This window comes from Lycorma delicatula, chromosome 13 (assembly GCF_047948215.1).
Source record: "Lycorma delicatula isolate Av1 chromosome 13, ASM4794821v1, whole genome shotgun sequence".
In the NCBI taxonomy this organism is placed as follows: Eukaryota; Metazoa; Arthropoda; class Insecta; order Hemiptera; family Fulgoridae; genus Lycorma; species Lycorma delicatula.
Window position 1 is genome coordinate 52,034,785 of NC_134467.1, and position 24,277 is coordinate 52,059,061.

General features: G+C 35.9%; 1 protein-coding gene across 2 annotated transcripts in view; it reads right to left on the minus strand.

Moving 5' to 3' along the window:
- The window catches only part of LOC142333958 (tripartite motif-containing protein 3-like), a 92,390-nt gene extending 68,514 nt beyond the window's left edge, over nucleotides 1–23,876 (minus strand). For both annotated transcript variants that reach the window (XM_075381603.1, XM_075381602.1), the window contains exons 1-2: nucleotides 23,604–23,876; nucleotides 18,767–18,890 (exon numbers count right to left, since the gene is read on the minus strand). Coding sequence is in view for 1 of the 2 variants with exons in the window: in XM_075381602.1 (XP_075237717.1) it covers nucleotides 18,767–18,772 (6 nt within the window). In the remaining variant the exon portion in view is untranslated. The remainder of the gene's footprint in view (nucleotides 1–18,766; nucleotides 18,891–23,603) is intronic.
- Nucleotides 23,877–24,277: the final 401 nt, after the last annotated feature.

Consider the following 24,277-nt stretch of genomic DNA (forward strand, 5'->3'; position numbering starts at 1 on the left):
TTCCACGGGCATCCGTGCGGAGAATGCGAAGAGGCCGGGAGGCCGAGGTATTTGGGGTGCGGTTTCGAGCCGGGCCGGTACCGAAACGGAACGGTGATCGCAATGCACCGGATCTAAATTTCGTTCGGTCGCTCATCTCCCGTCTGCGGAAGAGGCTGCAGAACCTCGCGATGGAAGCGCGGCAGTCGGAACGGGACACCACGACTAAGGGAAGATCCTTGTATAAGTTTATATAGGACCTGAGGAGATGGAATGCCTCGAGCTCGTCTTTAAGGGCAACGGGTGCCCGGGTGCTCACCAACCACGCTGACTTGAACCTATATATGTTTCGGTTCCGTCTGGCAGCTGATGAGCTGTGTGTCTACGGGGAGGTCTAGTCGAACGAACACATGATGTTCGACTGCCCGAGAACTCAGGTTACCCTGCGACTTAGAGGTCAAGGGGAAAATTGACCGCTCACAAGCGGCGAGTCGATGTGGCGAGAGCCGCATTGTCGGATTCCTTGATGCGGTTGCTTTGTTCAACCGACATCAGCAGTTTGCCTAAGGGAAAAGACTCCTACCGCGCTGCTGTAGGAAGCTAACCGAGAGATACGGCTGGCTACCGGCCAGATTAAGGCTCCAAGCGCTTCAACGGTGGACAGGTACTTGCTGGCATTCAGCGGCCTCTTTGACGAAATAAATTTAATTATCGATCGTCATATATGTTTTAGTAGTTGACGGGGTGCGCCTACCCGTTTTAGTGATGTACGATGCGGGCGGTGGGACACGCAAGCGATCGGTGTGCGGTACAACGCTTATTCCGCTCGCGCTTTTAGGTTACCTCTAGAAGCTAGTTAGGATACCGGTCGCTAACTGTTTCGAGGCTCAGTAGCCGTTTTTTGGCACAGACATTCGGTATTATGCTTTAGGGCGGCCGAACGGGGTGTCGGCGGGCAAAATGGAAATGCCAAGCAAACCGATCCTCCTACATTTCCCGAATACGCTGCGCAGTGGGTTCACCCGACTTCTTCGCAGCGTAACGTGCCTGACGTTCCGAAGCGAGGATATCAATCGGTTTAATACCCGCAATAACTAGAACTGCCCCGCGTGAAATAGTCCTATAGCGCTCGTCACAATACGTAACGAAACGCCGAGCCCTCGACAGAATATCGCAGCAGCTTTTACACCTCATTCTGTTTGCCCAAAGAGGCGCTGCGTAAAAAATTATCGCCTCGCATACTCCTTTATACAAAAGTTTCATCGTTTTAAAATTTAGACCCCGATCGGGATGGACCACCCTACGAATGAAAGAATGACCGCCCTACGAAGGAAAGAATCCTTTGTAAGTCCGCCGGAATTAAATCTTTTAAAGCAAAGTATTTTATACTAACTCGAACTTCAAGTTTATCCGTTTTCCAGAAAACCTCAAAACTTGTACGTTTTCCTCGACAGCCAAAAACAAGCGACTGAACATAAAGCGTCTGAAACTTCGCAGCACGCCGTCTAAACGAACATACTTGACAAATATTATATAGTCATTCGGTCGCACTTGCGCCATCTCTGTATCAGGCAGTGAACTTCTCGAACGACGTTGTAGATTTCAAAAACCGATTATTATGAACGTGCGCGCGCGCGCTTGTTTGTGTGCGAGAGAGAGCACGTTCACGAAAACGGTTGTTTATCGTCCGTTCCATCATTTTAAACAATAAAACAGGGGTCGAGATAAGTATAAGTCATGCGACCGTAGCGTGTGTATGCGTACGAGTACATACAATATCATTTTAACTACAACAGTTAACTACTTAAATAATCGTTATTATATATATATACGCAAATTAACACGAAGGAGAACGTTCAGGAACGGTAAAAAGTTGTGACATCACAAATATTAAATTCAAAACAACAAAGCGTAAAATACAATGCTGCCGACCGAACCGAATAAGAACAACAAATCAACGAGAAAGAAAATCATTAAAGCGAACAAAAGACGATTAATCCATAAGGACGACCCGATAAATCGATCTAATTGAATTCCAGTTCGCCCGAGTACCTGCTACGCGTTTTATACCCCGGCGAACTAAAATTCGATTTATAAAATCTAGCGACAATAAAAAAAAAAGAAAAAGGAAAAAAGTTAATAAAAATTTTATTTAAATAAAAAAGTTTTAAAAATGAAACCAAAATATCTAACATTAAACAAATTAAAAGTAATTTTGAGAATTTATTGAAACGACCAACCGAAAGCGATATCTTTAAAATAAATCCTTTCAAATCTTTAATATTCGACGAAATTAAACATTTTTAACTTTAGTAACCAAACGTCTTAGAAACAACAAAAACAAAATTATTTTCAGAATTTAGAACCGATCATTATTTTTTTTTCGTCTAATTTTTCCTATTACAAGAGAGATTTTCCCCGTATATAAATAGATGTATAAAAGGCGTACAAGGAAAAGCGTCATAGTATATACTGAATATAACTTTATGAAAGGCTCATTCGATCCGGTTACAGTAGAAAAATCAAAATCAGCAGTACCGTCATCGACGAATAAGAATAACTTTGTTGTAACATTTACTTTCTGTTATCTTTCTCAGAAAATGAATACGCAATTTTGTGGTATTGCGTGTAAGTTCAAATACTAAGAAATTAAAACGTCATACTGTCGATATACACAGATTCATAATTTAATCGCATATCTGTTTAGTCGCATATCGTGTGGGTTTTTTACGAACGTCGACGTTTCTCGATGATTCCTCAATCCAAGACGTAATAAAAAAAAGCCCGTAACATTTTCCAGAAGATGTATATACGTTCTTCAGATTTTGACGCCACGATCTCCTTACCGAAGGACACAATTTTAGCTCGAAACATATTAGCAGGATATACGTGTTTTTTTTGACTTCTCCAGATCGAACGGGCCGATTCGGATGAAATTTGGCACGACGGTCATCAGTGTTAAAAAAAAATACAGAGACTCCAACTCCAAACACGAGATTTACTGACAATACCGTATCGAAATGTTCGGCTGCTGCCGCGGCTGTGATCGTAAATAAACGAATAAGCTACTCGGACCGCTTAAATTTCTTTAAATGGAATTTATTCGTAAACGGAAGGGTTTGGATTTCGAATATCGACAACATCGAGATTTCAGGAACAGTCACAAGTTGTGACGTCAGAGTTCAAAACAAAATACTGTACTGCACACAAAGCGTAAAATGCAATGCTGCCGATCGAACCGAATAAAAGAAAAATAAAAGAGTAAGTCCAAATCATCTGAACGACTGAAAAGTAGGGGGGCCCTTTTATCCGCTAACAATTAAATAATAATAATAGTATCCGATTCGTGAAAAGAGACAAGAAATTTTAAAGCGTCTGAATACCCGAGCGACGACAGTCTACCTGTTACTGATTATCGTGAAACAGTGTACGACATGCTTTGCGATTTTTATTAAAAAAAAAAAAACAACCGCACCGAAGCTAAAAATAGTCGTCGTTTTATTAAAAAAGCTAACTATACCGCGATAGTGTGCTGACTTGTGACTCGGTAATGCCGCGCGAGACTCCACGATCGGACCGGGTGTGAACGGGGGAGTTTGTCCCCGGCTCCTGCGCGGACCGGAATGAGATTACGTTCCCTTTGCTAGGCGGCCCGATTTTGTCGACTTAATTGGATGTAGATCTGAATTTCTATGTTACGTAAAACATAATTTTGATCGGTGCGAGTATAGCACCGATTTAACGTACAATTCGTTCGCTTTCTGAGGAATTCACAGTCACGAACGGTGTTGTGAAATTTGGACTGGGAGCGGGGTCCGCGCTTCCGCGGTCTCGGTCAATAAGTTTGAGGGAATCGCGTTAGGTTGGATGCGAAGATGTCCGTTTGAGGCCTAATTTGATTTGTATTTCACCGATGCAAACATCTGCCGAGGCATTTACATCGGTGGTATCCCGACCGAGGCCTGGCTGATGACTGTCAGATGTAATCGGTTAGAGGGTGTAAAGACGACCTCCGGGTTACCCGAGAAGACCACCGCGTATGCAGTTCATAGGTTCGATAAATGAACGGCTATGAAATTACGAAGAAACAGGTACGGTTCTTAACCAGAACCCAAAGGAATGTACGACATCGATGTCATTACCGACTATTACGTTAATGTTAACGGTGCTTTTGTAAAAATTCTAAGATGTTAAGTTAATCGTAATTCGACGAGAGTTTAAATTTACAGAGAATAACGTGAAAAGACAAAGCTTTTGATTAAATAAGCAAGCGCATTAATTATAAATAACACGCGTAGGGAAAGATAGGTTTGCTATTCTGTTACCGCAGAAATAGAAATGCGGACTTTTTTCCATGGAGAAAAACCGCAAAATATACTAGATACGAGCGGCAAAAAAAGATACGGTTATAATTAATATTAACGCGTAAGAATAATTAATTTACGAACGCGAAGATAAGAAACGAGTAAAACTAATTCGAAATAAAATACAAATCGCTAAATAAAATTAATTCAATAATCGATAGAATATAAATCATAATGCTTCCGATACAAAAGCACCGGAGTCGTTTAAATCGAGACTTGAATTTTTAAAAACCGGAATCGATATTTATATAAACTCTACGTAAGCGATAGGTAGTGATGAATTTAATCCAAAACACAGATGTACCGAAGACGGCTTGAAAAAAAACTAATTCGAGTCATAATACATTTTGAATCGGGGAAAATAACGGTTGCTCGTTTCAAAGCACAATTTTTTAATAAAAAATTTTAGGCGCTCTTAACCTACATTAAGATATATATAAAACTGCTCCGAGAAGAGGGAAATCGATAATGCCGATATATATAATACACGGTGAAAGTAAGTTCTATGGAAGCGAAGGAACTATCGTCTACATTAAGAAATTTATTTTATTCCGGAAAGGGTGGTTGCAGATCGGTGAATATGGTCGATTAAAATCAAAGATACGATTACACCTCCGTGCTCTGACTTCGACCTATTTAATAAATATTTATCGGTCTACTTACCGCTAAGTAACAGTAATGATGGAATACGTACGCTTGCGGAGGACTAGGATGTTGATATTTTGTCGATATCTGCCGGTGATCGATAAACCGATAAAAGCGGACGGTGACGGTAAAACTTGTGTAGATTATATATTATCAAAATCTGTACCTTTAACTGGAATTCGCAGCTTTCAATAATAGCAAGTATTTCCTAAGAGCGCAATAAAACTCAAGGTTTACCTAATTCTGAACCTAAAATAACCGAGCTATAATTGCAGGCTCCATTTGCCGACGGTGACCCGACAAACGCGCTAAAAATCTGTCGGGTAAAATAATAAAACGCGTCGAAGCGGCTGTACTTATGAGTTCGATTAGAGATAGAAATCTAGCATAACTACAGCGCTCTTACGTTCAACCAGAACCGAAGAAAAACGAGTATTTGCGTCTTAGAAGACATTTAGAAAACAGAGAATTAGAAAATTATCACACAAGTTATAAGAGCAGGTCGACCGGTCTAATGAGGCCGGAATTAGAAATAATCCTAGTAAAGTACGGCGTGAAATTCAAAACTACAATACTATTAAAAAAGTCTAAAAACTTTCAAATGATAAAAATGAAGAGGTGTGCGATAAAACGTATATCTCTAATGCGATGACGAATATTTTTCAATCATCGGACAGAAATCGCAAAGTAAAAGCTCTAATCCAAATGACAAGATCTTATTTTCTTAAAACGACTAAGACTGCTGATAAATGAAATATTGTGGAATCTAGACCGAAAGGTTTTTTTTTGGCGGGCGAAAAACACCATAGCGTTATCGCCCGGATATAAAATTTTATTGAGGAAAAAATAAATAAATAAATAAATAGCTAAAAAACTAAAACATCGAAACTAAAAAATTAAAACAAAAACTTACCGCTAATATCACAGAAAACTTTCTTTTTTAAAAGAGACTTAAAACTAGTATCACAGTCTTAAATCTAAAATTATGAGACCTTGCTTCCTCTATGAATCATGAGACCTTGCCGTCGGTGAGGAGGCTTGAGTGCTCAGTGATACAGAGTAGCTGGACCGAAGGTGCAACCGTATCGGAGAGGTATCTGTTGAGAGCCAGACTAAGGAATGATTCCTGAAAGAGGGCAGCAGCTCTTTCAGTAGTTGTTAAGGGCGTAAGTCAGGACGACTTAAACGGCCATATCAACATCGCTAGGTCCTCTGAGTACTGCGAAGCTGAAAGCGATGGAAAACTACAGGTGCTTTTTTTCCAAGAAAATGTAGCTCTCTGCATTTTCATATAGCAATGATGGAGGCGCCTTCCTCGGTAAAATATTCCGGAGATAAACCAGTCCCCCGTTCGGATCTCCGGGTGGGCACTACTAAGGAAGGGCTCACCAGAAAATTAAAAAATAACATTCTACGAGTCGGAGCGTGGAATGTTAGAAGTCTAAAGAAGGACGGTAGGTTAGAAAATTTAAAAAGGGAAATGGATAGGGTAAATGTGGATGTAGTAGGAATTAATGAGGTTCGATGGAAAGAGGAAGGCGACTTTTGGTCAGGTGATTTTAGAATAATTAACTCGGCTTCAAATAACGGGCAGGCAAGTGTATACGAAGAAATTGATGAAGCAATTAAACACGTAAAAGGAGATGAAAATTTAATAATAGTTGGAGATTGGAATGCAAGCATTGGAAAAGGCAAGGAAGGAAATATAGTGGGTGAATACGGGCTGGGCAAAAGGAATGAAAGAGGGGAGCGACTTATAGAGTTTTGCACGAAGTATAATTTAGTAATTGCCAACACCCAATTTAAAAATCATAATAGAAGAATATACACTTGGAAAAAGCCAGGCGATACTGCAAGGTATCAGATAGATTATATCACGGTTAAGCAAAGATTTAGAAATCAACTCGTCGATTGTAAAACTTACGCTGGAGCAGACATTGATAGCGACCATAATTTGGTGATAATGAAATGTAGATTGGGGTTTAAAAATCTGAAGAAAAGGTGTCAGATGAATCGGTGGAATTTAGAGAAACTTGAGGAAGAGGAGGTAAAGAAGATTTTTGAGGAGGACATCGCAACAGGTCTGAGTAAAAAAGATAAGGTAGAAAATGTAGACGAAGAAATGGGAGAATGTTAAAAAGGAAATTCTATCAGCAGAAGCGAACTTAGGCGGAACAAAGAGAACCGGTGGAAAACCTCCGGTGTCAGACGATATATTGCAGCTGATGGATGAACTTAGAAAATATAAGAATGCTAGTGATGAAGAAAGTAAAAGGATCTATCGACAATTAAGAAGTGCTATAAACAGGAAGAGTGGATTAAAGAAAAGTGTTCAGAAGTGCCACAAGCGAAACGAGCCTTCAGTCAGAAATATAATTTGTTTAATCAAAAATTAATTTAAATGTCAGGAAAAGATTTTTGAAAGTATATGTTTGGAGTGTCGCTTTATATGGAAGTGAAACTTGGACGATCGGAGTACCCGAGAAGAAAAGATTAGAAGCTTTTGAAATGCGGTACTGTAGGAGAATGTTTAAAAGCAGACGGGCGGATAAAGTGACAAATGAAGAGGTGTTGCGGCAAATAGATGAAGAAAGAAGTATTTGGAAAAATATAGTTAAAAGAAGAGACAGACTTATAGGCTACATACTACGGCATCCTGGAATAGTCGCTTTAATACTGGAAGGACAGGTAGAAGGAAAAAATTGTGTAGGCAGGCCACGTTTGGAATATGTATAACAAATTGTTAGGGATGTAGGATGTAGGGGGTATACCGAAATGAAACGACTAGCACTAGATAGGGAATTTTGGAGTGCTGCATCAAACCAGTCAAATGACTGAAGACGAAAAAAAAACTAAAATTAGAAATAAGCGTAAAATTAAAAACGTAAAATCAAACCAAAACTAAAAATTATTTAACAAAGTCCAAGAGAGGTGTAAAGGGCTCCAACTTAACGGGTAGACTAAAAAATGAAAAAAAATAATAAAATCTAAGTTAAAAACGTAAAATATAAAAAGGCTAAAACTTAACTAATAATAACAACAGATAAAATATCAATAAAAAAAAAACGTAAAAACTTAAAACTTTTATCGGTAAAAAATAAATATAACTACTATCACAGATAAAAAACTTAAAAATAAATTGGAGTGTAAAAGGCTCCTTCTCGGATAACAGAAGAAAATATAATTGAAAATCTAACAAGTAACAGTAAAAAAAAAGAACACCACTATTAAAAGGTATGTAAAATATTAATACATCTAAGATATAAAAAGAACCGGTCCAAAACTTCCTTATTATCGCCCAGGATTTGACGAATGTTCCTGGACAATTTAAATTTACGACGCAATTCCGCATAACAAATGCGATCCACAAGAATGCGGCGCACAGTCAAGCGGCAGTTGCATCGTACGCATGTTGGTGCATTTACTTTTGGCACTAGACATCCGTGTGCGACTCTTGTATGGCCTAACCGCAATCGACAAAGTACTACTTCCTGTCGACGGAGTTTACTAAAAAACGAGTTCCACGGCAACACGGGGGTTTTAACGTATCGGAGTTTATTATTCACCGCGGCAGTCCAGTTACTTTGTCCGAAGAGCGTATTTTACATAATCGCTGAAATCGCATGCAGTAACGCGATTGGTGAAAGAAGGTTGACTACATGCGTCCCTAGCAGCAGAATCTGCGCGTTCATCGCCCACAATTCCTACAACAGAAACTCACTTGTGCGTTACGACGGTTCGATTCGGCGATTGCGTTATAAATTTCGATGACCGACGGACGTCTAGAATAAAAATCTTCCAAAGCTTGGAGTGCACTAAACGAATCGCTGCAAATAAGGATATGACGGTATTTTGGTTTAACGATATTTAAAGCTTTATTGATGACGTACAGTTCTGCAGTAATACTTGTAACATTAGGCAGACCAAACATATAAATTCTGCTATTACTAATAAATGCGCATCCAATGGCAACATTCTGTTTCGATCCACCTGTGCATAGCAGAGGTTCCCAAACTTATTTTTCTCATAGACCGCTTTGCTTGTTCCGGTGGTCCTACATTTCTACCGTATTTCCAGTCGACGGAAAATGTGAAGATTAGATCTAACTATGAAAATTTGCATTACGGCTGAGTTCCACGAACTAACAGCTTCCGAAAAAAAAAGTGAGAATCGATCGGTTAATTTTCGATCGACTGTGCTGTGAGTGGATGTCAAATGCAACTTTACATTTTTGACATCTACTCGCAGCACAAGAAAGCAATCGATTCTCACTTATTTTATTTAGAAAACTTCCCGTTCAGAGTGGTTAAAAAGCAAAAGAAAAATAGTATATTTTTTTGTGTTGCATTTATTCAAATATGTAATCGTTACACTATTAAATTATTATTATTGTTATCATATTGCAATGCAATATAATAAAATTGTAATATAATTCAAATTAAACATTAATAACGTAATGTAACTTCTACAATGACGATCACAAAATAGTTACAATTTTAATGGGAGGGATGTACTTGATGGATTGACAGCAAATTATCAATATTTGGCTTCAGTTTTGTTAGGAATAAGCGCAAATCTCCCCGTTCTGTGATATTGAATCTGCTCCTTTTTTTTTATAAAAAGGTTTGTAACGACACTAAAACTTTTTTCGACAAGATATGACGAGGGAAACGCTATCAAAAGCTTTCTCGCAATTCCCCACAGTCCAGGATATTTTTCTGGTATTTCTGCCTGCAGCCGAAATGTTTGATACCCTCTTAAATTTCACCTTCAGCTCCTCATTAGTGCTAAGCTCGAGTAGCTCCTCTTGTAATATCACATTCTCCACTTCCGTTTCATCAAATGGAATTTATGATCCGTGGTGGTATTTCCATCGTCAGAATATCTTCAAATCTGATTTTGAAGTCATCATGCAGGGCGATTAAATGTTGAACGTATGTCTGAATATCCTTATCAAGGCATTCTACCTGTGACAAGTTTGAAAACTGGGAAAATACGCGCCGACTAATATTGTGCTTCGTAAATTTCAATTTTCCAAGAAAAGCTGAAATTACACCCTTTGTTTTTATTAAATTGAGACTGTCCCCTTGTAATTGTAAGTTAATGTCATTAAATTTTTGGAATAAATCTGTCAAATACGCGATGTCAGCTTTCAAAGTGATCAGGTTTCTTTTAAATCTGAATCTTTACCTTCCAGAAAGTCTAAAACCGATTCAAAAACTGAGTAAAATCTTGTTAAACATGCACCTTTCGACAACCAGCTTACTTCAGTATTTAAGAGCGATCGTTGGAAGTCATCATTTTCATCGCACAATTGGGCAAATAAACGCGTATTCAATGCATCGCTTCTTATCTTGTTAACAAAATTAATTACAAGTCGAAGCGATTGGTGCAATCTATCACTCAGATTTTTCGCTACTAGGTGTTGTCGGTGGATGACACAGTGAATTGCAGTTACCTCTGGTATAATTCTTTTAAGATGGCTTATAAACCCACGATATCGCCCGACCATGGCAGGAGCTCCATCTGTTGCCACCGAAATGACGTTTGTGAATGGAATTGATTTTTCGTTAAAAAAAATCACTCAGGACATTAAATATTGACTCACCTTTAGTGTCCGTTTCCAAAGTTTTCGCGAATAGTAGCTCTTCATGAATTTCTTCGTCCATAACAAATCGAACATATGCCGATAATAATGCTTCATTACCAGGTAAAGTTGACTGGTCCAGTCGAATAGAAAATTGAGTTGTTTGCAGATAATTACACAAGAAACTTTCAATATCAGAGCTCATTTCATCAATACGTCTTTGTACAGTGTTGTTACTCAAAGGAATTCTTTTGAGTATGTCAAATGGAGATTTATGCAGAACAGTTTTTAAAACCTCTTCAACAGCGGGTAAGAGTAACTGTTCTCCAATGGTGTGCTAGAAGTACAGATTTCGCTATAAGTAATGAAATATTGTACGATGCCCGCAAGCCATCATCGTTACTTTCAGACGTTGAAGCGAACATACTGTGCACGGTAGGTCTCTTTTCATATTTTTCCTTCAATGTTTGAAAATATTTCAAATCTTTACCTATTTTATCAGGATGACACCTTCTTAGATGATCTTCGAGCTTCGACGGTTTCATAGTCATTGCTCAAAATTTTGCTGCACAAAAGGCATAGGCAATCGCTTGTCTGCCTTTGATGGAAGAAATCCAAATTTTCAATAATCAACACTGTACGGTCGACATTTCTTCTTAGATTCAGCCGTGTTTCGTATCGGTTACCTACCGGTAAATAAAAAGAAAACTTTGTTTTAGTAATCTCAAGCGGTCTTACTTAACAGGATATGACTATTTTAACAGAATAGGATTAATTAATTATCGCAATGAAATAAAGTACCAGCGGCAAACCTATTCTAATTATTAAAAGCAATAAATCGGTAAGATCCATAATAAAGTTTTATGAAAATGGCTGAACCGATTTTAATGCGATGTAAAACATTTTTTCATTAATTATATTTTGATATATTTCTGTAAATTCTATAGAAAATACTTTTAAATAACCAATATTTTGATATCACAACTCTGCGATTTTAATCGTTTATTTATTACTTTGATGCGCATTACGAGTATGTAAAGACAGGTACAATTTCATTTACACTCATACATATCATCCTCATTCATCCTCTGAAGTATTATCTACACGGTAGTTACCGGAGGCTAAACAGGAAAAAGAAGGAAGGTACAATTTATGAAAATATACAACGCGTTACAGAATAAGGGTTACAACCGGGAAATGGTATGTTCAGGATCAGTTTTTAAGTCGATTCCAATAGTTTTTTTTTATATATCTGAAAAAAAATTTAGACCAAAAATTAATAAATCCTTAAACGGAAGAGATTTCTTTTAGGAATAAGCCTCGCCTTTTGTACCTACGTATCTTTTTGTAATTTGTGCATTTTTTGTTTACTGACGTGTACAATAAATTGTCCAATCAATAAATAAACAATAAATAAAATAAAAGTAAGTATAACAAAAAAGAAGGTAAGTACTTACTACTTTTTCCGACACTGGCAAACGCTAACATCTATTCGCTTTACTTTTCTTTTCGAAATTCCGGAAACAAACGAGTAACGTTTATCCTTGGCAATCGTATTTATATTAGTGAAGAATCCAACAAGTTGATGCAAGATTGCTAGCACACACACCACAAGTCGTATTTCGTCCCTTTGCACGTCTGAACAAGCGTTGCGGACGGCGACGGCGGCGCTTTGCAAGTCTCGACACGTACGTTGTACTGAATATGGAATACGCAAGTTTTAACAAGTAGCAGTCGCCGAGCTTCTCAAAACATTATCTGCTTAGATCGATACGCAAAGTCAAGCCAATATTTTAGTTCTTCACTATCGAAATCAGATGAATTTTCGTGGACCCCCGCTTACGAATTGTGAACCCCTATTTTTTTGTCACGCCAACGTAGACCCCCGTCGAGTCTCCCGTGGACCCCTGGGGGTCCACCTGGACCACTTTGGGAATCAATGGTGCGTCCGGGTTTATTCTGAAAAGGATATGGTGAAAATTTTGCTGAAAGACGATAAGTGGTGTTCATTTTTCTTATATACGGTGAGATAAAAAATAAAATTTATAAGGTTGATTCTCCACGGCGGATACGAACAGGGATACGTTGAAAAAATAGCACGTACGTCTACGTTTAAAAGCTGTAGAACCGCCGGATACGGACAACCATAGGTGCAGTGGATCGTGGATGGTCCTCGAATCTTTGTAAATTAGGATTCGCAAGAACTGCGATAAAAGCCGGGTAATTCGGTTGTCCTTTAAGACGGGCAAAGTAAGATGCTGAAAGTCGGTCGCGTCTATCCCAAAGTGATGGTTCACCGCACTCCACAAGTACGCTAGTGACAGAGCTTGATCTAAAAGCACCTGTAACACGACGTAGAAAGAAACGGTGTACAGCATCTAACGTTTTCAGCGCGGTATTACGCGCTCAACAACAGTAATCTAAACGGGAATGAACTAAGGAATAATAAGATCGCATCGTACATGACCTATCGGCTCCCCAACTTGTAGCATATCTAGCGGTTTGAAACCTTTTTGTTTTTAGTTCTTTGATGTGTTTGACCTGCTTAAGACGGTTATCAAAAATCAAACCTAAAAACTTGATATCAAGAGCGATAGTAATTTGTTCTCGGTTGAGAAAAACTTGCGGAGCAGTCGGTTTCCGCAAGCGAGAAGAGACTACACATTTTGTTTTCTCACCTTGGACCAAGCTTCAAGGCGAAATATTGTGTTCTGTAGTAGTCTCTATGCTATGTCCGTTGAACGAGACGTAATATATACGGTTATACCTGTTGTGTACAGGTGGGTGCACACACAATCACTAATACCGTTGACAGCTATAGCGAACAAAGTGGCGCTTAAAACACTTTCTTGAGGGACTCCATTCTCTAAAGTGACGCTACCCGATACAGAATCGAACACGAACACTGAAAGTTCGGTCATTTAAGAAACCTGTGATAAAAGCCCGAGTGTTGCCCTTTACTCCCCGTTCTTCGAGGGTATTTTGGATAACACGTCGCCAGGCCGTATCGACGCCCTCGTGATATCAAAGAAGATAGCGACGAGGCGCTGGGGTAGCAGGAAAGCGTTCTGAATAGCTTAACGGTCAAAGGATGATCGTCCTTATCGGAAACTACACTGCTTTGAGGATAAAAGGCCATTTCTCTCTAAGAACCATGTGAGCCTGAGGTTCACCATTCTCCCCGTTACTTTCCATAAGACGCTTATCAAGGAGATAGGACGGTAACTTGAGGGGCTTCCTTTGTCTTTACCAGGCTTAAGCGCTGGTATGACAATGGCTTCTGAACAGACCGAACGGAAAATTTGCGAGGAGAATAAACCATTATAAATAAATAATAGGCGTTGCAGTGCTGAATTTGGAAGGTGCGAGATCATACAGAGACGAATGTTGTCAGGTCCAGGGGAGGTATTACGTGAGTTTTTAAGTGCGTGTGACAACTAGTTGAATGAAAGTGGAGCGTTTAATTCACCGACCGAATCATCAACGCCGAACGGTAGTACTTCCCTCTGTATTTTGTATCTCTGAAATTCGTTACTGTATGATGAGATGAGAGACACCGAACGGAAAGAATCTACCAAGTTACTTGCCGCTGAAGAAGGTGATGTAAGGGGTTCTCCTTCACGAATAAGTCCGAGAATGGATTGTTTTGGTGATCCGCAAATTGTACGGACGTAGGAGTAGTGCGTGAGATGGTGTCCACGTATTTCCTCCAAGACTTCCTCTTAGCGTCCAAGAATACTCGACGACATACAGTTCTAGTCTTACGGTATAAATCTAAGTGTTCATTTGTAGGCCTGCGGTTAAATTTTCGCAGTGCCTTTCGTCGATTGCCGATAGCATTTCGTTTCCACCAAGGAACAGAAAGACGTCTTGGGTTTCCCGATGTTTGTGGAATATATCTATTAGCATTGTCAAGTACTAGAGACGTAAGAGATGTAAGTTCGTCAAGGGCGTCTGCACCATCGTAATACTGTGATGGGAAGGCTTTATGGTAACCGTTCCGATCTGCCTTTTCAACAATCCATCTCCGTAGCCTTTTATTCGTCTTGCTGTCGACACCAGTGGTTATAATAATTGACCTGTAGTCACTGCCGTGAAGGTCGTCACAGACGATTAAGACGAGGGAGTAGATTTGGTGAACATAAGGAAAGATCTATGTTCGACAGTGTCCCAGAAAATGAAGACGTAAATGTGTATGACCACATTCAAAAGATAAAGATCCAAGTTTTATCTGACTCTGTTTATCGTATTTCCTGAGCAGAACAGAAAGATTAGCCCCAGGAGACATGTTGGGCATTGAAAAATTTGCGAGAGATTTTATATTTCTACAGCACCAAACTCACAGTTCTGCGAGAGATACAAATTGTAGATATGCAATTTAAACGGGACTGAGATTTTTACAGCAACAGCAGGAATGAGGGTAGCTAGTGGTAGCCTTGGAGCCGACACCTCATTCCGCATGAAAATAGCAACATCAGTCAGCACTCTCTCTACTATCTACAAGACAATCGTATCTCTCATACGTATAGCCTCTGAATGTTACCGCATCTTGCTGTAATAGGTGCATTTCTTGGAAGCACTTTATTAATGGTTCTTGTGCGCGCATCAACATTCTAACATCTTCAATGTAGGACCGAAGACCTCTAACGTTCCACTGAAAAATGTTCATAAAATCAACTACAAAAATACAGATAAATATGTAAGAAAAATTTAGTTGTAAGTGATTCGGTTTTTCTTTTTCGAATTTTTTGGTTTAAAAAAACTATGATGCCCTGAGGTCAAGACACCCGCCTAGTGACGTTCCGGTCGCCACCCCCCCTCCGTTCCTTGCCCTATTGGGCTTTAACGGGAGTCGTCTATCGCCCTCTGACTTTTTACATCTCATAGTAATAAGCCTGGCCTCGTTGGGATGCCACTGATGCAAATGCCTCGCGGTAGACATTTGCATCGGTGATTTAATAACTCAACTTATTGCCTTCGCTTAGGCCTCGTCCGGACATCTTGAATGTCCTACATCGTCTCCCTCTGAACTAGCTAACCGAGCTCGCGGAAGCGCGAACCCCGCGCCTAGTTCTACTTGTTATGAGCCAATTTCGTGAACGTCTCGTAATTCGAGGCAAAATAACACAACATACCACCAAACATGTTGTTCGCAACAACGAAATTAGTCCTAGTTCCCGTAGTGAACTCAGGTTGCGCTTAAATAAACCCCTGACTTAGTAACTTTCCGGGGGATCCCGCTATTGTTAGCTTCACCAGCAGCAACTACAGACTTCTTATTCATCCTTGTTAAGTCAGAGACAGCTGCAGTAAGTGAAGCAACCTGATCAAATAACACCTGAAGAAGCTTTTTCAGTTCTCTGCAGGATCCGTACTGCAGGTTGCCTGCATTTATAGGAGCTTTAATTGATGTCGCAGTAGTAAAGGAGTCATCCGGTTTAACAAGGTTTCGGAGCTTAACGTCTTTTTATATTCTCTCGGGCGGCTGGGAAAGAAAGCTTGTGCTCGGTACAGATTTCTAGGATTACCTTCTCTTCCATAAAAGTTGGGCATTCTCAAGATCGAACTGAATGTTCGATCACCACAGTTAGCACATTTTTCTTGTTCCTGTCAGTTGGTGTCATTGTGACCTTTCGCACATCAAGGAAAGGTGAGACCTTTTGGAGGGAGCCACCCTCCTAATTATTCCGAAGAACAACAAAACGAATATTAGACCTTCTGAAACCACCACCACCACCACACACACCATCACCTTCCAACATCACTCCCAGAGCACATCAACTACCCATGGGACATCAAGTACAAGCAAGGTGGTACCCCTCCGCTGGCAAACCAATGTGGAGACTCGGAACTGTAGTCCAGAAACTTTGAAAACTTCACTATATGGTTAGGCTCGATGGCGACATTCCCTGAAGAAACACATCGATCAATTACTATTCGTCTCTATAGATTCAAAACCAAAGAAAACAGTGACAATTGCTCAGTAACTACACACATATGACGAACCAAGAAGAGATACCCCAAAGGGGCTCCACCCCGTGGCTCCCAAGACCATGCAACAACTCAAGAGCAATCGGGAGTACAGCAACAACCTATTTAGAGACAATCAGAAAGGGAATGTAGACTGCCAACAAAACTGAAAGACTACGACGTATCCTTTTTATACTTTAACAATTTAAATCACTAAACGTGTATATAAATTCAACATTTTTTCAACAAGCGTGGGAGACCTGTTGTATCCCAACGTTCAATATATCAACTGTAAGCCAACTATAGAATCAAGAATTGGATCGATGATGAGGAGAGTTCCTACAATAATATTATTACGTTCAATTAGTTCATTACATTTCAGTTAATCATTATGTTCTCATTAATAAATATCGTTTTAAAATTTTAAAATAATCGTGCTGCTTATTTAATTACACATAACAGAAACACTCACACTTTTTAATTAAAACTACACGACGCTTGCATATTAGTTTACAACATCCTTATCAAAGAACTGATAGTAATACGGAGAGACAGCTGAAATCTGATTCTTACTGGAATGTAACAGGAGTACAAATAATACAGACTGGCATATTGAAAGTACGAGTAGGACACATTATTGAATGACTAATAACTATCATAAAATTTGTCCACGGTGGGTGCCACACAAACTCACAGTAAAGAAAAACCAAAATGGATGTTGTGAAAAGTTTCTGAAACATCATTACAGGTGAGGAAGATGAAATCTGGGAGCATCATTACAACTCAGAAGAAAAATGGCAGAAAGGGGAATACCTGCGCTGTAATTCGCTACATTCAAAAAATTCAAAACAGAATCCTTTTCTCAACAGTGTTCTAGGATTCCAAACTGACAACCTGGAAGATGGGTATATTCTACGCAATACAAAGACACCGTTAGGAAATGTGTGTCAAGTGTTTGCCATCCACAGAGCCAATAGTTCTGTAACTCAGTAATGCTCAGCAACACGCATTTCATGTAACCACTGAGGCTCTTCTGAAGTTGAATACTTCAGAAGAAGTATTCTCCATACTTACTGGATTGTGGGCCGTGCGATTTTTACTTCTTTCTGCAATTAAAAGAGGGATATTATGAGGATTCATTTTACCACAGATGAACTGAAAATGCAGTGTGGCATGGATCAAGAAAAATCGTCTCAAATCTTAAATTATAAAATGAGAAAGCCGGTCCCCACTGTGAGATGCATAGCTGTAAATGGAGATTACATACAAAAATAAATGTTAAGTTTTTGTAGCAAATAAAGTGTACTTTTACGACGTAATTGCCTCAATTGACTATCTCTTTTCATTTGTGTTATGAGCAAATGTGCATTATATATTGTGACCCCTTGTAGTTTTATAGCAGAAGTCAACAAAATCGTAATTTATAAAAAAGAAAAATAATGCACAGTTAATCTTCCGTAACAAAGAGACCGTCAGTGGAATTTACACGCAAAAGAATCCTTCATACAAATTATTCCTGACCAATCCTTAAGCAAAATAACAGATGCTATCAGAACCATAATTTATAAGCGTCATATATCAGATTACTATTGAACAAAATTACCTCTGTGTATAACTTTGTGAAACCTGAGATAAAAATAATTACTTTTTCCTATTAGTTCATGCACACATAACTTTCATAAAATACTGATTGTCTTATGGCTGCTTCAAATTCAAATAAAAATATAACTTCAGGAAGCAATCATATAGCATACTTTAAGGAAAAATTTAATGCATCCTCCTTACGTGTTAGTATTTAAGAACCAAAATCGTTGGAACAAACTTTTTAATATTAAATGTCACAATAAATTAATTTAATTATTTTTAAAATATTAAATTTTTAAAATTTCATACTTCTCATAGACACCTATATTTATAGTACGAGTTAAAAATTACTTCATTACAATTAAAATTAAATGCCCATGAATTTACTGATAAACACAGGCGGTTTACTTCATTATAAAATTCTTTAATAAATATTAATAATACTTTGAACAGCACAAAAAAATATCAGGAAAAATTCAGACCACATGACAAAATACCATAACTTAATCGTACCAACAAAGATAACAAATATAAATTGACACAATTATTATGTATGTCAAACAAAAATTATCATATCACATTCACTACCAAACAAAAAATAATAAATTTTATTAATTATATATAAAAAACCACTTACCTCCATTTCTAAAATGTTATCAAATAAATATTATGTATATATTATCAAATACTATAATGATTATTATGAAGCCATAATTAACACACGATGAACATAAATATTTATCCCACACCAGTAGAAAATCCTGTGAAAAAAAAAACTATATCAGTGAATAATAGTTTCATAAATAGCAGCAAAGTAAATTGAAACAATTTTCGAACATAAAACACGTGCCACTCAAATTTTTAGCAGTATACATATTTATACTTAGATTACATTTACGGAAAAGCAGGTAAAGCACATAAAGGTAAAAATGATGGTTATATACATATAACCATCAAACTTTCTTTAACTAATTAAAAATTCATCTTCACTTCAGTTGTAAATAGTTTGACACTAGCTTTTTATTTATCACAGTTCTATCGACATACAATAATTCACTAATACATAAGAGATTACAGCTGAAATGAGAAACTCAATTCCACCTGCGCACACAAATTTAATTATTAAGTGCTGATGACTAATTATTGAATGAGGTTACAAAACCTTATTTAACCATTTTGCATGGGAAATGCAATCAAGAAAAATTCTTTTGTTATTTTCAATGAAAATTATAAGAAGTGAAACCCACAGTGAGAAGGTAGTTAAACATTTTGTGAAACAGGTTGTATTTTTATTAACAAATACAATCAAAAATTTTGGTTTATAGTAGTATCCAGTCGCAAGAGAGTTCATTTTCTTTATCCATCTAGTAAATGATGGATTTCAGAATACACATTCCATCAACAGATCTATCAAAATATTACTTCAAGAAGATCATGAAATATTAATAGTAAAAACATAAAATTAAAAAATACATACTCTTCATTGCACGATTAAAAATTATTATGCTAACAGGGAATGTTGAATAAGGCGAATTCAAACATGAAATATGCAGAAAACCTAAAATTAAAGATATTAATATTCAGGCTAGCCTGTACTATTTATTTTAAAAAAAAAACATACAACAGCTTAATTAACAAATTAATAACTCTTCCACCTCATCACATTGATGATTTTAAAGAAGAATTAAAACACTATAAAATACTAATGTTTTTTACAATGACTATAAAGAGTACAATGATCACAATTCTCAAAAAATAGAAAATAAGGAAATTACATCAACAAAAGAAAGACAAACAACCTACATATCTACTGTATTACAATATTCAAAGACTCTCAGAGACGTGTTTAAAGAATCAATATAATGTAACTTCCTAAACTGAAAATAATTCATTAAGAAAACAAACAAACATCAACAGATGAGAAACAGAATTCACAGTAGAAGGTAATCAATCACTTTATTTATTTAAATTTAATATTCAATTAGTATTGGACATTAACGTAAAGACAGATAGATGATTCATGCCCATCGCATTAATTTTAGAAAGAAGTTAAAATTAATAAAGCGACATACATTTGTAAATCTGGAAAAAGCATATAATAAAAAATTTAAAATTTATAGAAATTTTGAGCTAAATGTCAGGAAAGAAGAGTTATTTATAATCTATACAAGAAATCAGGTGACTGTTATTAGAAGATGAAGAAAGCCAAACGCTGAATTAAAAATGAGCAGAACAAGAATTAGAAATAGATAAGAATTACAATAGATCTATTTTAAAAATAGATCTACTGTCATCGCTTTTTAACTAATACACAGAAACTGAAAAACTAACTTCAGAGTGGGGTAACTAGCAGAGGAGAAAAAATAAAAGCCATTAAGATTCGTCGACAATGTCGCTCTTTTGGCAGAAATCAAAGCTGCAGTTAAAAGACACGCTGAAATAGATTTATTTCTAAGGGAGAATTCAGGATAAATATAAACAATAGTAAAACAAAAAATGAAATTCAATAGCAAAAAGAAGGATAGTTAGGAAATATTAAGACCAGGGAGAAAAGGTTTTTTACTCTCAAATAGTCTTTTTTTAAGCCAACATTTTTGAATTAAGCCACATTATTTTGAATGTTATCAAACAAACTATTCGCAGTGCAATATAAAATAGGTACGGGGAAAAACAATAAAAAAAATTAAATTTAAAGAATTAAATTTCAAAGCAAATTAATAACCCAGTAAATTATAAAAATCAATATTTTAAAAGGTTTTTGAAAATTTTAAGATTCAAATTTTTACGGGGAAATTATTTTAAAATATTTATATGAATACTTAAGTATTAGTGAATAGAACATTTATTTATTTATTAGGAGATATATATTAAAAGTTTAAGTTCTTTGAAAGAGAACAGAGTTTTGGATTGCAATATGATCTTTTTTTGATTATAAATATGATAAAATTTGAACCGGTAAAGTTGCAAAATTTGTCGTCCATTCTTCTGCTGGCATGATTCCCCTTAAGTCTGTCCTTTCGGCCATTCAGCAATAGTGCTTTTTAATCTGGCAGATATGCACTGTATATGTAAGAGAAATTATAACATAAAAGAGAAAAAGTTTAGAACAGACTAAGCGTCCATGGACAAAAAAATTGAAATACAAAGAATTATCAATGACATTGTTTTCTTTTGGCAGAAACTACAACTGATGGGTAGAAACATGCCATCAAGGGTATGAATTTAATAATAAAAAAATTTAATTCAAAACTAAACAAGATTAAAAAAAAGGATAAATAAAAAATCTGATGGGGACACCACATGACTTCCTTTGTCTGTTAAATTACATATAAATATTTTTTTAAAATGAAAAGTACATAAAATTGTATTTATTAATAACTTCTGATATTTTTTCATATTTTCTTTTTTTATTGTTATTATTGAATATTATTTATCAAAATTTTTACAATAAGAGGTTAATTATTACTAAACAAAACAATGTAATTAATATATATTTAACAATATATTTTTAAAAAAAAGGAGATGAAGTCTGATTCAAACCGATGTGCATTTCCCTAACAAGATCCAAATATTTCATTAATTAAAATTTTATTTGGCTATAACTCTGGAACCGATGAAAATAAGTACCACTTTTGATATATTGTTAAAAAGCTCTCAGTGAAGGCTTATTACTGCAGTCGGACAGTTTTGGTCCAGTCAATTGCAATCAAAAGGGGAGGTGCACAAATGGATGTTACAATAGTCCTAAATCCAAAATTTCAACTTTCTACAGCTAATCCATTTCCGTGTTATGCGAGAAACAAATGTACAGAATAATGCCGAAACTAGTATAAATGGATTCAGGGATGGTCAAAATGGAAATTTTTGTTGAAATCTGAAAACCAAAATTTTTTGCAATCACAATACTTCCTTTAGTTCATAGAAGGAAGTAATAAAAAAGAAAGTTAAAGGGTAATTAAATGCTTTTAACAATAAAAAAATTTAACAATTTTTTTGAATTTATAAAATGATGGCTAAAGCCCCATTCCTTTCACATGTCTCAACACCAACCTCCATGTTTTTCTCTTTCCTTTCCTACCAAATGTAAAATACGTGCTAAAAACCTATATCCAGTCTGTCCAGTCTTTCTACTGGATGGATTGGGCTGAATTTTTTTTATTCTGCTTGAAATATTCCATAGATATAGGCATCAATGGAACTTTCAAAATGATTTTCCTGTAAGTAATAACCTCAGAAAGTTACTCGATTAAAGATTAATGAGGATCTTTCTAAAGAGACTTAAGTTTAGGGTCTGATCATGCTTGTGTTATCTGTTGGTCATTCCAAGGAATAAAATAAAAAAATGAGGCCAATGAAAAGCCACCGGATGGTCTGGAAATACGTTTCAGACCAATTTTTTTAATATAAGTGATAAATAAAATAAATTTTAATTTACAAATACATTTTTTTCTCAAGTTTAATATTATTTTTTGTATTAATATTCATGAAATAAATTAAAAATAAAAATTTTAAACACTTGAAGGTTTTGGCATGGAGAAGTGTTTTTCATCAATTGTTTTCAATAATTCTGTATCTGTTCAATACGTGGGCTAGGCTACAATATACATAAGAAGGATGAAGATGAAAACAAAGAAAAAATAATCCGCTCAGAAAATAGAATTTAGTAAGGCATGACTTGGGTTGAAAGACATTAAATTTAATACTAATTTTGATTTTTAAAGACTATGTAAAATAAATATAAATATTAATCTTCTCACCAGACAACAGTCTATATTCTATCTGAATCTAAAGAAAAGGGGATGAAAATGAAAAAAAAAATTATTTTCCAGAAATTATCAATTTTCATAAATTAAAAAAAAATGAATATAAATAGTATATATACTTATATAAGTATTATATTTTATATTACACAGATATTTTAATAGGATGACTTTATTTCATACATTAAAAACAAATAACTATTTTTTTTTTGTTTTATCTTTATATTGTGTGAATAAATTAATTTCAATTAAAATATTCTCAATCAAAACGTTTATCTTTTTGAACTTATTTATATGGTAAAGCATCATTTTGAACTTTTTTCCAATAAATTTCATTATTTTAACACTAATTAAATAACTTCATAGTACACAACACAATATAATCGTTTCATACAAAGGTATGAAAGAAAATAAATGAAGCGAAACACTATTTGGTGCACGTGTTTTTTCTAACATCCATCAGTATCGATGAAACGATTTTTTACTTCCTCGATTATTTAAAACCATAAAAAATAAAGCTGGTATCGTATCAATTAATAGTAAACTTATTAGCGAGTATTTTGTTAACAAGAGCTGATCGAATAGTATTCACTAGGCAGTTTCTACGTCTCCTTGATTATTTCCAAAAATAAACATCGATAGAATTAAAACAAAAGGAAGTAAATAACTATATACCAAATACGTAAATATCAAAAATAGTTGTTGAATGCGTACCTGAGTAAACTCTAACTAAACTGTCAATAAAACGTATCCAACTGCACAAATCTACATAATAATATACTATAAATACTAATTCACACGATTTATATATTATCACAATTAAATAAAATTATTAAACGCGCGTAAATTTCATCAAATTTCTTTGTTCACTACAGAACGACGAATAAACATATATCAATACAATACGAAGTCGAATCAGCTGATGTTCATGAACTGTTCAACATTCTCTTCTCACAAAACAGTGACATCTTGTGGCAACAAACTAAACCATCAGGCCAAACACAGTTCAATATTTTTCCTATTTACACTTAACGATTGCAGAACTGCTGTATTTAAGTACGATCGATATCTACATTTAAACTAACAAATTATATTTGCGTATGCCAATAATTATATTTATTATTAAAAAAAGGTTATCGTCACGACTTTTTTTTAAATCGAAATACGTACCGAATAATGATGAATTAACTGAACGTACAAATTCCAATATTAAGAAAAAAGAACTTTTTTAACAATTAAAATACGTAAAAGGAAAACAAATCACAGATATGACATAATTATTATTGTATAGTGGATATTTTCCCAATTTGAAAAAAAACCTGGTAACAGAAAAAAGCATACACTTTTGAATTAAAATATACAATATACGTTACAATTTTAAAATGTGT